General features: G+C 46.4%; 3 protein-coding genes across 3 annotated transcripts in view; all 3 read left to right on the forward strand.

Moving 5' to 3' along the window:
* LOC128305888 (nucleolar protein 4) overlaps nt 1-13,249 on the forward strand; it is a 289,274-nt gene that overhangs the window by 111,547 nt on the left and 164,478 nt on the right. The gene's annotated exons all lie outside the window — the stretch shown is intronic.
* LOC128305260 (ralBP1-associated Eps domain-containing protein 1) lies at nt 768-9,607 on the forward strand. The gene is made up of 6 exons (XM_053042628.1): nt 768-1,885; nt 3,546-4,447; nt 4,508-5,300; nt 5,375-5,543; nt 5,616-6,328; nt 6,401-9,607. The coding sequence occupies exons 1-6, from the start codon at nt 1,739-1,741 to the stop codon at nt 7,001-7,003; spliced, it is 3,327 nt and encodes a 1,108-aa protein (XP_052898588.1). The 5' UTR covers nt 768-1,738; the 3' UTR covers nt 7,004-9,607.
* LOC128305898 (protein croquemort-like) lies at nt 11,322-13,060 on the forward strand. Its single transcript, XM_053043530.1, has 4 exons — nt 11,322-11,753; nt 11,819-12,663; nt 12,737-12,827; nt 12,902-13,060. The coding sequence occupies exons 1-4, from the start codon at nt 11,322-11,324 to the stop codon at nt 13,058-13,060; spliced, it is 1,527 nt and encodes a 508-aa protein (XP_052899490.1).

Below are 13,249 nucleotides of genomic sequence, written 5' to 3' on the forward strand. Positions count from 1 at the left end.
CACGTTTCCGTCAGGAAGTGCTACCGCACAGTACCAACAAATTAAGGCGGGATTCGTCAGCAACCAGCGATGGAACGGTAGATGATTTCACTTGCTTGCAATCCCGAGCAATGACCAATGGGAACAACATCTTCAGAGCATGATCACCACTAATATTCTTCATCACAAACTAGCCAACGTGGTTTGAAAGCAAAACACTTTGCTAATAGCGCTCTAAGTAGCACGCTTCTGTTTTCCGAAGCTCTACGCGAGCGAAAACGATTTTTGATTTCACAACACTTCGCAGTTCAATGTGGTTATGGGGCAACTTGTCACTTTTTCTTTACTTCCTAGGAAAACCGTCACTGGCGCTGGTGGTAGTCGACGAATCGACGAATCGACGAAACAACATTGTTGTTATTTTTACGGTAATTTTGAAATTTACACATTTGTAGTAAAAAGGGCCAACCCCGTTATCTAATTTGTTGAGATTAGTTTCATTTCATTCAAGGAGCATAATGAAAGAGTTTGGTTTATAAATAATTCCCATCAGATCAACTAAAGCACGGAACGGATTACGACGTTTATGCTATTTTTTATTTACTGCTATTTTTTATATACTGCTGTTTAAAGTTACAAAACGTTTCGTTAGATGAAGCAATATTTTTCGAAACATTATTATTAAATATGGGAAAATAAAAATGGGATGTGCAGATGTGTTCTTCCCCACAGTGCATTGCTGAGCTGTCAACTTCCCGTCATATGTGCGAGCAGCTGAAAAGAAAAAAGGGAAAATAAGGAAAACAGCAAAACAGCGCAGCACGTACTATATACGAATATATACTTTCGGCACGGATAGCAGCACCAAATCAGCAGCAGAAGTAGTGACCGTTCCCGATCGTAAAGAAAGAAGAATCCACTTTTAAAGCTGACTACTTGCCGATGGCTCTAGCAGGAATTGGTCATACCGCAAATCATCTCGCCAGCAGCAGCTAAGGAATACGGTGCGCGCGTGTACTGCGATCGAACATTCCGTACGGTGAAAAGAGAGATTGCTGTAGGAATCAGGTGTACCACGGAACGGAAGTGTGTCCCCTCTTCCGTGTGGGGAGTCCAAGGCATTGGAGTTATTCCATCCGAACCGAACAGTCCGTAAAAAAGAGCTAGGATAACCATCATATTCCAGATAGGAGGTACCGTTTGGCAAACGTGAACGGAAACGGAAGTGCAAACGGGTACGAAGATAGTGAGCGACAAAGGAAGTGCACCAAAAACTCACCCAGCCCCTTCCCACTGTGTGGGGGTAACTGTGCCAATGTATGTACAATCAGTGTGCGTGCATGTATGTGTTCGAATTGGGGTGGTTGGTTGATTGTTTGCTAAATTGTTGCGCCTCATCCCATCCCATGTTTGACCGTGTTTTGGGGTCGCTGCTGGGTTGGATGAAGTGGCAAGGGTAAGGAAGAAATCATCGACATCATCTCTTGCGTGCCATCAGTGCATTATTGTGCGTGTTGAGTGTTAAGTTAGTGTGTGTATGCGTACGAGTGTTTGCGTGGGCTGCCTGCCAAAGGTCAGACTGGGTGAAACACAACATCCCGATCACCCAAACCTTGCCGAACCAATTTTGATGTGAAGCACTGTGTACAGTGCAGTACAGCAACATCAACAACATCAGCACCAACAACCCATCGAATTCATCCGGGACATCCTTTCGGGACTTCCAGTGACACGACGAGCTCCTCTCGGCCCGGCAACGATGGATGAATTGAGCGAAGCGGAACTGCGATACTACAATGATCTGTTCAAAATCTGCAGCGAAACGGACGGGGCGGGCAAAATTCCGGCCCTTAAAGCCACCTCCCTATTCCGTTCGGCCAACCTGTCCAACGAGACCATCAACAAGGTTAGTAGAAGCAGTCGGGGTACCCGGGCAGTAAGTCAGGAGGCAGACAGGTTACATGCACCGGGACACGAACCTGGTACGGGTGGCCATCAATGTTGGCGTTTTAATCGTTTTTATCTAAAATTAGCAACACCAGGAGATGGGCGAGCTGTTTGTACTTGCATGAACGAACCGGGCAGTTGTTTGTTAACCGATGGCAAAAAAATGCAAACGAAGAGACAGGGGAAAGAGACACATACACACGAAACTCACGGACACTGACGACAACAGGATAGTGATAGAATCAACCTAGGGGAGATATACCGGGCATATGCACAGGGCTGTACCACCGGATGGCCTCGAAAAGGCGGATGCCCTGTAGCACCGTGCTGAGCGAACAGGAAGAAATAAAAGCACAGGAAGTTGGCAACACACACACAACGAGAGAGGATAGCATCAGCTAAATGAAGCTTCTGCTGCTACGAATCATCGATCCTTCCTATTGTGCGGGGGGACCTGGTGGCGCAGCTGGTGTCATACTACAAACTACGCCGGGCGGACGTGGGTCCGTATTTTGTCAGCTGATTTTTGGCAACCTTCCATCCGAATGTTGCTTTCACTTTTCGATTTTTGCATACTCCCTCCTTGAATTGAGAAGAAGAGGCAGGTTGTACTGTACTATTACGCCATGGAGAGCCAATCCTTATGTTCGTCACAATTCCACTAGTTTCGCGTGGCACGAACACAAAAGGAGCCCAAAAGTCTTTGCTTTGCGTCCTCTTTTTAGTGGGAGTGGTGTCCTTCCATCCTGGGGATGATTTTCCCGATCGTAAACCATCAATTAACATGCACGCCACAGTTCATTGGTGTCTTGGGACAATGTCTTAGGTCCGAATGGTTTCTATCCTATTTGCTTGTTTGCGTGGAGTCTCCCCCACCATGCACTATCGCCTTATGATAATGGTAGCACACGCCTTCAATTAGAGGAACTTTGGAAGTAGTCCGGTGAAGCGCAAAAGGGAGCATATGGACATACGGAGAGTTAGGTCGACGAGAAACGCCGACGACACTGCGGAGAATCATAATTTATGATTAGCGCAAGAGAGCGTAAGCTGGACGAAACAAACCCACACGCAGCCCACAGGTGTCGGTCACTACAACCGAATCGTAGACAAAACAAGTTTTCAGGCACGCTATTTATAGCCACTTTTATTTTCATTCTAATATTTGCCTTACCAGGGCTACTACGTACTACGGTACTACTGGATGCAACAGGCGCACCCTGGTGGTCCCTACACCTGGCATGAAAGTTGAACCGTGTTCAATACAACCGACTAGTTATGCTGTAAGACACGGTCATGGCCACGGTTCGTGTGTGTATTGTATCAATTTAAAAGGCCTTTATTGGTTCTACTACATGTCGGAGTTTGTGTTCCACCACGTGTGTGGAAATAAGATACCAAAGCGATTGATAAATATTTATTCAAACATACATTATAATTATGTCATTTGTGGTTCATGAAAGTGGTACGTAATTTAATTCAAAATTACCTCTAACGCTGCTCGTTCTTGTGGAATTTATAGGAATAGCTTATCGGAAAGCAAACATCGCACCTTAACTACTGATTCCGTCACTCACTTACGTTGTGCGTGCGTGTGTTTGTTTTTGTATTCCCAACAGATTACGGCATTGGCTGGAATTCCTCAAACGGCGCTGCATCTCTCGAGGCAACAGTTTTACGGCTGTCTCAAGCTGATCGCCGCGTTTCAGGCAGCTGTGCCACTGAGGGAAGAAATTCTTACCACCTCGGTCAATTTACCACTGCCCCAGTTCAGTTGGATTGACCCGGTAACGGGATCATCCGGTGCGACGGATTCTTCCACCATCATCTCCAGCGTATCGTCATCAGCTACCGCAAGCAGCGGTGTCGGTAATCAGACGGGAAGCTTGGAACGAAATGGCTACACCGAGGTGAACAATCGCTCCACGATAAAGGGGGCCGGTGGAGTAGGTGGTAGTGGTGGTGGTGGTGGTGGTGGTGGTGCAGGAAGCAGTACGACACAGGACAGCAGTGCATCGACCGGTGGGGAAATGACAAATTCCGATCAGCCGAGCACCGATTCCGAAGTCGAACATACCGATGATCCGGTCAATATGATTCGGGGTGAACGTGAGCGGCACACGGTTGGTATGCTAAAGGGAGGTGGAATTGTGATGATCGGCAGCAACCATCCCCTTGTCGGTGGAGGAAGTAGTGGTGGCCACGGTGGTGGACACGGTGGAGGTGGTGGATCACCGGAAGCGTGGAGTACGGCAAGCGATAGTCCAACGCCGACCAACAGTGTGGCGGAACGTCCGTGGGCCAATCAGAACCTGTGGCAGGGGTTGGTGTGTGAGGAGCAGCGACAACTTCTCGGCACGGAGGAGGAATCGTCCGATCGGCACAGCAGCGATGAAGACGAACAGGAGATTGATCTCGAGTATTTCTATCAGATTTCGCAAACGCAGAAAGAGTACTATTTGAAACAATTCCGCACCATCCAGCCGGATGTGCACGGACTAGTGACGGGACCGGTGGCAAGGTAATTCGATAAGATCAGTGATTTTTCAATGACCGACTAAATGATGTTTGTTCTTTTTAGAGTATTTTTCGAAAAATCACGTATACCGATCGATGAATTGCGCCACATCTGGCAGATGTGCGATGTGACACGTGATGGAGCACTAAATTTGGCTGAATTTACCGCCGCCATGCATCTAGTGGTGCTGCGTCGCAACAACATACCCGTACCGGCCACCTTACCCCCTTGTTTATTGCCCTCCCTTTTGCAACATTCGCTGCTGCAACCGAGCGGTGGTTCGGGTGGAACGTCCGGAACCGCAGGAGTTTCGGCTAGCGGTGTTTCAGGGGAGCTATCATCAGTGGTAGGCGGTGGTAGCGGTTCCACCACCATTGCGCCAGTACCGAACGAGCGAACTGAACCGGCCGAAGCTGATCTACTACATCTCGAAAGCGATGATAACGTAGAGAGCAGCGGCCGGAAGCGGTTTGATGCTCACAAAGACTACCAGCGTATGGTGCCGGTACCGGATTCGTTGGCGTTCGCACGGGTCGCGTCGACAGGGAGCAATGTTAATGCAGGTGTTGCACACGACACCAGTCCCACATCGGTTTCATCAGCGACCGGTGTTGGTAGTAGCAGTGGTACGACCGGTTCCGCATCCGTAGCAAATGCTACGAAGGGCAGTAGCAGCGGTAGCAACAGCAGCAGTACGGCTGTCTCCACGACTGGCGGTCGAAAAACGCCACCAAATGTTTCTCCTCCGGTTTTAGCGCAGCATCAACAGCAACACGTAACCGCATCGGTACAGAAGGTGAAACAACCTTCCGATCATCCGGTAACGCCGCCAAATTCTAAAACAAACAATAATAAGGTAGCGTAGCTTAGATGTAGAGACTACTCCTGTTTGGGTGGTTTTCTCTTACATTATGTGTTTTTATTTTATAGGAGTGGAACTCAACTACGAAAGAATGGACCAAATTCATGGAATCTCCCACATCCAACGTCTCTAGTCCGGGTCCAAAGCCGGTAAACTTTGATCTGCAGCGCACGACGCAGGCAATTGTATCCAATCCACACATTGTTCATCCGGTTCCGTTGCGTGTCACGCCCGTTGGTAAGTGTTCACTCAACAGCGATATCGTTTATATCCTTTCTTGGTATAGTAACCATTCTACACATTACGCAGGTGCTGAGACAGTCGATAATGGAAGTCTAGTCTACGGTAGTGATCTCCCTGTCAGCACCGGTGGTCTAATGGTTGTTCAAACGAGGGACGATTCCAGCCCCAAGCAGCAGCAACAACAACAACAACAGGCGCAATCCCATCATCACAGCACGCCCCGAGACTCGCTTACGAATAGTGGCGATTTACGTGCCATCCAAAGACCGCAACCGAAGAAACCACCTTCCAAAGGTGTCGGTGCGATACCGCCACCACCGCAGCGTGAATCCGGCGCCCATCCAAGCAGCTCGCATACGGGCAACAATGACTCGATGACTATATCGTTGGATGCTTCCGGTTTTGCTGCTAGCAGTACGGGCACGGCCACTAGCACCAGCACAACCACCACCGATCGTTTACCGTCGCTGGCAAAGAAACAGTCAGTGGACCAGCAACAGCCCCCGCCTCCATTGCCCCCGCCACGACCCTCCGCTCATCGGCATACGCGCAGCAGTAGTTTGGATCTGAACAAGCTAAAGCTCACGACGAACAACGCGGCAAATGTCGCCCCGATTGGAGATCCTCTGAAGATGCCTCCACCACCGGAAGTTCCTCCGAGGGTAACACCGACGGGTGAAGCACCCAGTAACCAAAGTCAGCGGCAGGCCCATGGATTTGCGGATTTTACACATTTTCCCAGCGGTGCCAGCGGTGCAACGACCGGCCATCGTATTGGGGTACGAGTAGATATCAGCCCGTGGTTATAATCAATAGCATAACACTCGCTTCCTTTTTTTTATTCGTTTCAGTCCATGGGTGACCCGAATAACATCACAACGATTCATCTGGATGCGGCCGGTAACATGACACATCATTCCACACCGCGCGGTTCCGGCACGCTGCCAAAATCGCTAGTCATGCATCAGCCGCGCAACAGCGCCTTCGAGGTGTACCGGAAACCACACACCGAGGGACGGCTGATGGCACGTGGATCGCAGTCACCGCCACAGCAGCAGCAACAACCTCCGCTCGTTACGTCACGTAGCGTAGAATCGTCCGGTGTTGTGTCCGGTGATTACGAAAAACGCATATCGGCACTGAGCGACAGTTTACGGCAGGTTCGCTTCAAAGCGAACGATCCTCCTCCGGTCATGCCGGATGTACTGAAGCAGCTGAAGGAGCAGAATCTGTTGCTGCTACGGATATGCAACGATCTGAGCGAGGAGCTGTTGCACATTCAACAAAAGCGGGAAGATATTCGTATCAAAATCGAGCTGCAGGAACAAATCCTAGGCGGTGGCAATTCCGGTTCGGTCGTATTGTCCACCGGGCCGTCCTCGTTACCGGCCGTTTCTTCGTCGTCCTCCGCTTGCCACACCCATCACCATTCGCACCATCATGCGAATCTATGAACGATGGATCGGTTTTCTTAATTGATCGATTTGGTTTTAGATGCTTGTTTCCAGTGTGGTGCTGTTAGATAGTTTTTTGCTCTGATTCATACGAAAGCCATATAATGACGTCCTCATATGCGTGGGTACGTGATAGCTAGCTATTAGGTCATCAAAGTCTTAAATCTCAGTACAGTTAAATCGTGTCACACACCACTCTTTTTCTCGAAGTTATGGTCAATAATGTCCTATACAGTTTTATGCTGGTGTTAGTTGTAGATACTGTCTGTTTTGTTAGTTGCTCATTAAATTTATCCAGCTCTCGTGTTGTAGCACTGATACTCATCCTTGTGCGTCCACCAATAGGTCCACTGTTGTGGTTGTGTTAACTGCTTCCTTCTATCTGCTTAAATTGTACAAATCCATACCATCTACTTCCTTCGCTAACATGTCCAAAAGCCGGACAACTTCTTTGTACATATACACGCTGGACTGTCGATTTCTACTGTGTGAAATTGTGTATAAATGTGGTACATGTGACACGTATCTATCCGCAATGGGTGTATATGTATGTACTGCTCTTTTGATTGTGAATTATGGTCCAAACTTTAAGCTAAGCTGAACTCGTTTTAAGTCCCAATAACTTATACTTTTTGTCTTCACGAAATTTCTCATTTATTTGGTTACTACTAAATCCCTAGTATATACACCTTCGCACAAGCTCCTCGAATTGCAAACATAACTGATGCGAAAGATAGTAAAACGGTCTTGTTTATAAGCAGTTTCAATAGTGCATAGAATAGTCAAGTTTTCACGGTAGTGTCATCCATGTGCATGTTGTAAACAAAGCCGATCGTTCCTACACGAGCCCGTTCGTGTACTGCGCACGGAAAGCTACTGTTTAAAATTTTATAATCGCTAAACATTCGCCCTAACGCTAAAAAAAATAGCATCATCGTTGGTAGAAAGTGTCGATTTAATCTGCTTTGAATCGTTAAAACTGCATACTGCAAGGGATCACTGTTAATCATTAAGCAAAACCGAAAGATATAATCGACTGGTCACGACGTATGTTACGCACGTACGTTGACTGGTTCGTGGCCACGGCGGCGGAGGTTTGAATGCGATTGTTTTAAATCTTACATATTTTAAAGAAACGTCTAATGTAGCTGCTATCGTTGTAGCGCAATGAAACGCAACAATACAAACACGTACGATAATAATTTCTTGTACCACTTCGTTTTCGACCAGATCGAGAACTTTGAGGCAGATCTTTATCACGATGTTGGGGCAATTGATCGTTGATCTAGGAATGATGTATGCAAGATAAACAATGTAGCCTAATACAAGATCATGAATGTGTTTTCATGCTTGCATCTGACAAAAGAACTGTAAGCAAGGGCAGTGTAAGTAATTCGTTTAATGAAAGGGCAAAGGAAAAAGATAATTATCGATTACATATACACATGCATATATATACATATATTCTACCAAACAAATCACATGCGCCAATAACAACTATCGATAAATGGATCGTGCAAAGAGCAGAGAGAAGATAATATAAATTTAATGTAGCTCTACTGTCTATCATTAACATTAGACGCATGTGATGGAGTGTGAGAACAATGTGAATGTTTGTTATATTAAATTATTCAAACTTCGATGAATGTAAGGCAAACCACACACACACACACTGTTTAAAAGCGACCGTCGCTTGAGTATTGCGTTCGTTGCAACGAGTATTGTGGGGAAACAAACCAGATAAGAACAATGTGCTGTAAAAGCTATGTTTCAACCGCTCGGCCTGTGTTGTTGGATGCATTTTACAGATGGCTTGTGAATTCGGGTCGATAAAGGACAACAAAAAAATTTAAAACAAAATATATTTTATACGATCTAATGATGCGTTAGGGGAAAAAAAACAAAACAAAACGAATGCAAATCCTAATCACAAAACGATGCAGAGAGATTATTTATAGAGATTAGAGAAAGAATTCGCAAGCGAAGCATCTATATTTTTTTCTTTCCTATTGTGAGGTAATAGTTGTAACATTTTTGAATGCACCGCGTAAATTCCATTTCAAATGTGCGCGCTATTGATGAACCGGCTATTAACGACTGAACCATTACGGCGAATGAAGCGTTTTACGTACAGTGTTTAGGTTTAATGCAAAGATCCAACGAAACGCAAACGGATACAATTGGAAATGTCTGTTCTTCAGGTATGTTTTGCTACGACACTTCGGTTTGTTTTTTTGTTTTGCGAATGAAAAATGTACCATTTGTAAAGTACGTACTCATCGCTTTGTGCACGTTAGATTTCGTTCCCCCCCGAACGGCTCCTCTCTTACGAACTCAGTATATTTTTGTACTTTTCGAAGATTTTATGTAGAAAGAACAAAAAAAAAACAAAACCAAACTGTTTGTTCAGCTGCAAGTGAAGCGCTTGGCGGGTAGGAGCGATGATCGTAATTAGTGTGTTTCTTTTGCCTTCCCTCACAGGGAATGAATGACACGTTCAATGTCAATGCTGGTGAAAGAACCGAACTGTGTGGATCGTTATGCGCGAAACTGGCAAAATGGGAGATCGTTGAATAAAATTGAAGGATGTGTCATTTCTCCAAAAACGCAATACTTCCCAACTACTGGAGTATTAAAATGAAACGGACTATCAAGATGTTAAAATATCCGAATGACCCGAAATTACCAATAAGGTTGATCAAGATCTCCGGGTTTTGGTGCGCCATAGCAAGGAGAAAACGTCCAAAATCGTTGATATTATTTTCTTTTCTGGCAGATGCCTTCCATCTTATACCATGGCTCGCTCAGTCGATGTAAGCTTCGATGTGATGACTTATTGGACAACCAAACAACCAACGGCCCTACTGGTGTCGCGATCTACACAGAGGGGACAACGACACCGCACTCCTGCAGTAACTCAATATCGAGATAGCTAGGTAAGTAACTATAATAGCATGTTGCAATTAGCAACATTTGAACAACTATTGACTCACATTGCAATACAACAAACGAATGCTTTAGGTATTATGTTACGTAAAATACGTGGGAAAAATCCCAAAAACAGTAATCCGTTTTGGTATCTGCTTCCGGAACACCGACGCACATTCAGTGAACAGCTTATTCCACAACGAACTATTCCTCCGAGAAAGAATACCAACACAGTACACACTACGGTGATAAGCAACAATTTCAAAGGGCTTACCCATCATCGTCGGTTGCTGCTGATCCATCATCCCTTTTTGTATTGCAAGGAAACGGAGGGAGGAACTGAGCAGCTAATCTAAGCCCATGCGTTAAATCTTATCTGGTGTGGATACGTACGATCACTACAGTTCCAATACAGCTTAAGAACCACCCGAAACAATGCACCTGCTGGATCGATAGATTATCGATTGTCAATGGTCCGTTTAATCGGGATAGTGACCTAACACACCTCAATATCATCTCAACGTCAGCTTGGTAGTATCGTTAAACCCGCAATTAACCATTCAATATACCGATTTTGTTGCGGTAGGGCGTTAACTTCAACATTTTCGCTGGTGGTTCGGCGTTAGGTTCAGTGTCAATTGAGCCGCACACCGATCCAGACTTCAGGCCCAAGGTAACAAGACTGGTGAAATTCAAGTGGTGGTTTTCAGCGGAATCTCTAGTGTGCTAGACCTGTAATAGGACATTGTAGGGAATTTCGCACTTAACGTCCAAGGCTTTTGGTCCGTGACAAATATTGCAAAGTGAAGTCGTTTAAGAAAGTTACTGTTTGGTAGCTAGTACCGGTTTACACACGATAGGACCGCTTCAAAATCCCACCCGGAGCAATTTCCCCATACGCAGAGCTGATCATCCCGGTACACGGGCAACTAAACACACAGAATGCCAGAAATGGCAGATCGCGTCGACCTTTTGAGGGTTGTGTTGCTCCGATAGATACTTTATAACTGGAGTTCTATCATGTACAAGTGCAGAGTTTCTTGGTGGAAGCCTTTGCTCTTAAACGTTCAAAAAAGTTGAATAATTGCAATTACCTTGACCCTTGAGATTACGTTGACATTGAACGTAAATATCTATCTAGTTAAAGCTCTAAGTTTAATCTATATACCTGTCGAGGAATTGTCGTTTTTTGTCTATTGTGAAATCGTGAGCTCCAATCGTCCCCTAGCTAATCCTAAAACCCCTGCGACCTTCGCTTATCGCACCCAATTTGTATGCTTCCCTTTCTTATCAGACATCTAATATTGTCGGTGCGAACAATGTGGATAGACCGAATCACCTGTCTGATCTTCTGATAACGTTGTTCAACTCAACACCCACCGAATCGACAATGGCCTGTTGCTCGAACTGGTCACCCACTTCCAAGCGACTCTGTGCCTTGGGTAGTGCCACGGGTATGTGCGTGTTTGCGCTCGCGCTCGGCTTGCTATGGCCATCGCTGATATGGGCAATCGCCAAGAAGGAGTTCGTGCTGGAACCGGGCACCGAGGTGTACGACAATTGGATCGATCCACCAATCGACATGTACCTTGAGATATTCCTGTGGAATTGGACGAATGCAGAGAACTATCTGACGGAGAAGCCACACCTGGAGCAGCTGGGACCATATACGTTCCTGGAGCGACACGAGCGTGTAAATCTCGTGTGGAACAATAACGACACACTGACCTTTCAACAGCGGCGTATATGGCACTACGTGCCGGAGAAATCGGTTGGCAATTATGAGACGGACCGTGTCATTACCATAAATCCCGTACTCCTGGTAATACCTGCGGCAGTTCTTAAAGTAGAGCGTCATTTTGATCCATCCTTCCATCTCACTTGCAGACCGTCGGATATGCATTGCGCAACGAACCAATTTTTCTCTTCTACGTTGATGGGATCATCATGGAAAACAATCTGACTACGACGCCCTTCTACGACGTCTTGGCACGAGAGATGATCTTCGAGGGGTACGATGATTCGCTGCTCACTAACCTACTGCTGCTGCTGGAATTGATCCCACCCGAAGCCCGACCACCGATAGATCTTCCACCGTACGATCGGTTCGGTTGGTTCTATGGGCGCAACGGTAGCGAAACGTACGATGGTACGTTTACGATCGGTACTGGTAAAGATACGGTGTACAACACCGGTGTGATGCGTCTCTGGAATGGAGCAAATAAGACCGACTACTACCGTGGCGTTTGCGGACAGATACGTGGTACGACCGGCGAAGTATGGCCACCGTGGGGACGAAGCTTAAGCGGAACACCACCGAACGTGACCGTATTTGCACCGGACGTCTGCAGCTCGGTTACGTTACAGTACGCCGAAGAGATGGAACGGTACGGTATCGATGGGTTGCGTTGGGTCGGTAACGATCGAGTGTTTGATAACGGTGTACACTACGAGGAGACGGAATGTCAATGCACGGCCGAGGATGTGAACTCCTGTCCGGTGCTGGACAATGGTTCGATGGATGTGTCGCGGTGTAAGTTCGGGGCGCCGGCAACTGTATCGTATCCTCATTTTTATCTAGCCAACGAGAGCTATCTCGCTGGTGTTACGGGTATGAATCCGAACGAGAAGGAACACCGGTTCGAGATGGAGCTGGAACCGTACACGGGCGTACCGTTGGGTGTGAAGGCACAGCTGCAGGTCAACCTGAACGTTAAGCAGTACGGAATGACGTGAGTGTAGTGCTTCCGGTCGGAAGTTATAACCACTGGGACTTCTTCGTACATCTTCGTATCTCTCTTTTAGATTGCTAAGGAACATCCCCGAGGTAATGCTTCCGGTGCTTTGGTTCCGACAAACGGCGAGCCTTACGGATGAGCTGGCGGATGACATAAAGGTGAGGTGACATACTATTATTAACGCTCCATTATTAACGCTCTACTAACATGTGGTTACTGTGACTCCTCTCAGTTGATTTTACTGCTTCCGGACATCGGAGTGTACGTCGCGTACGCTTTCGGGGGCATCGGAATCATTGGTCTAGTGCTAGCGATGTACTTCTCTTTCACTAGATGGAAGCTGCAGAATACAGAACCAGTGCAGGCAGACACCAAAACAGCACTAGACTAAATCGCGTAGGAATAAAACATAATGTATTTGACATTTTATATTTATTTGGTAAATATAACGATTTAAATGCGACCTTCTGCGAGGTCTCTTGAGGTTGTTTTACCGTCAAAAAAGAAGAAATACCCAACCTTATGAAAAACCAACATGTACGTCCAGCTACAATATAGTTTAGGAACGTAACGCAACGTA

Source organism: Anopheles moucheti, chromosome 3 (assembly GCF_943734755.1).
Source record: "Anopheles moucheti chromosome 3, idAnoMoucSN_F20_07, whole genome shotgun sequence".
NCBI lineage: Eukaryota > Metazoa > Arthropoda > Insecta > Diptera > Culicidae > Anopheles > Anopheles moucheti.

Bases quoted from the DNA above. Each gene is read 5' to 3' on its own strand.
- LOC128305260 (XM_053042628.1), top strand. From the start codon at position 1,739: ATGGATGAATTGAGCGAAGCGGAACTGCGATACTACAATGATCTGTTC. The intron at 5,301-5,374 runs GTAGCGTAGCTT...TTTATTTTATAG, and splicing joins CTAAAACAAACAATAATAAG to GAGTGGAACTCAACTACGAA. The intron at 5,544-5,615 runs GTAAGTGTTCAC...CACATTACGCAG, and splicing joins GTTGCGTGTCACGCCCGTTG to GTGCTGAGACAGTCGATAAT.
- LOC128305898 (XM_053043530.1), top strand. From the start codon at position 11,322: ATGGCCTGTTGCTCGAACTGGTCACCCACTTCCAAGCGACTCTGTGCC. The intron at 11,754-11,818 runs GTAATACCTGCG...TCTCACTTGCAG, and splicing joins CCATAAATCCCGTACTCCTG to ACCGTCGGATATGCATTGCG. The intron at 12,664-12,736 runs GTGAGTGTAGTG...TCTCTCTTTTAG, and splicing joins GTTAAGCAGTACGGAATGAC to ATTGCTAAGGAACATCCCCG.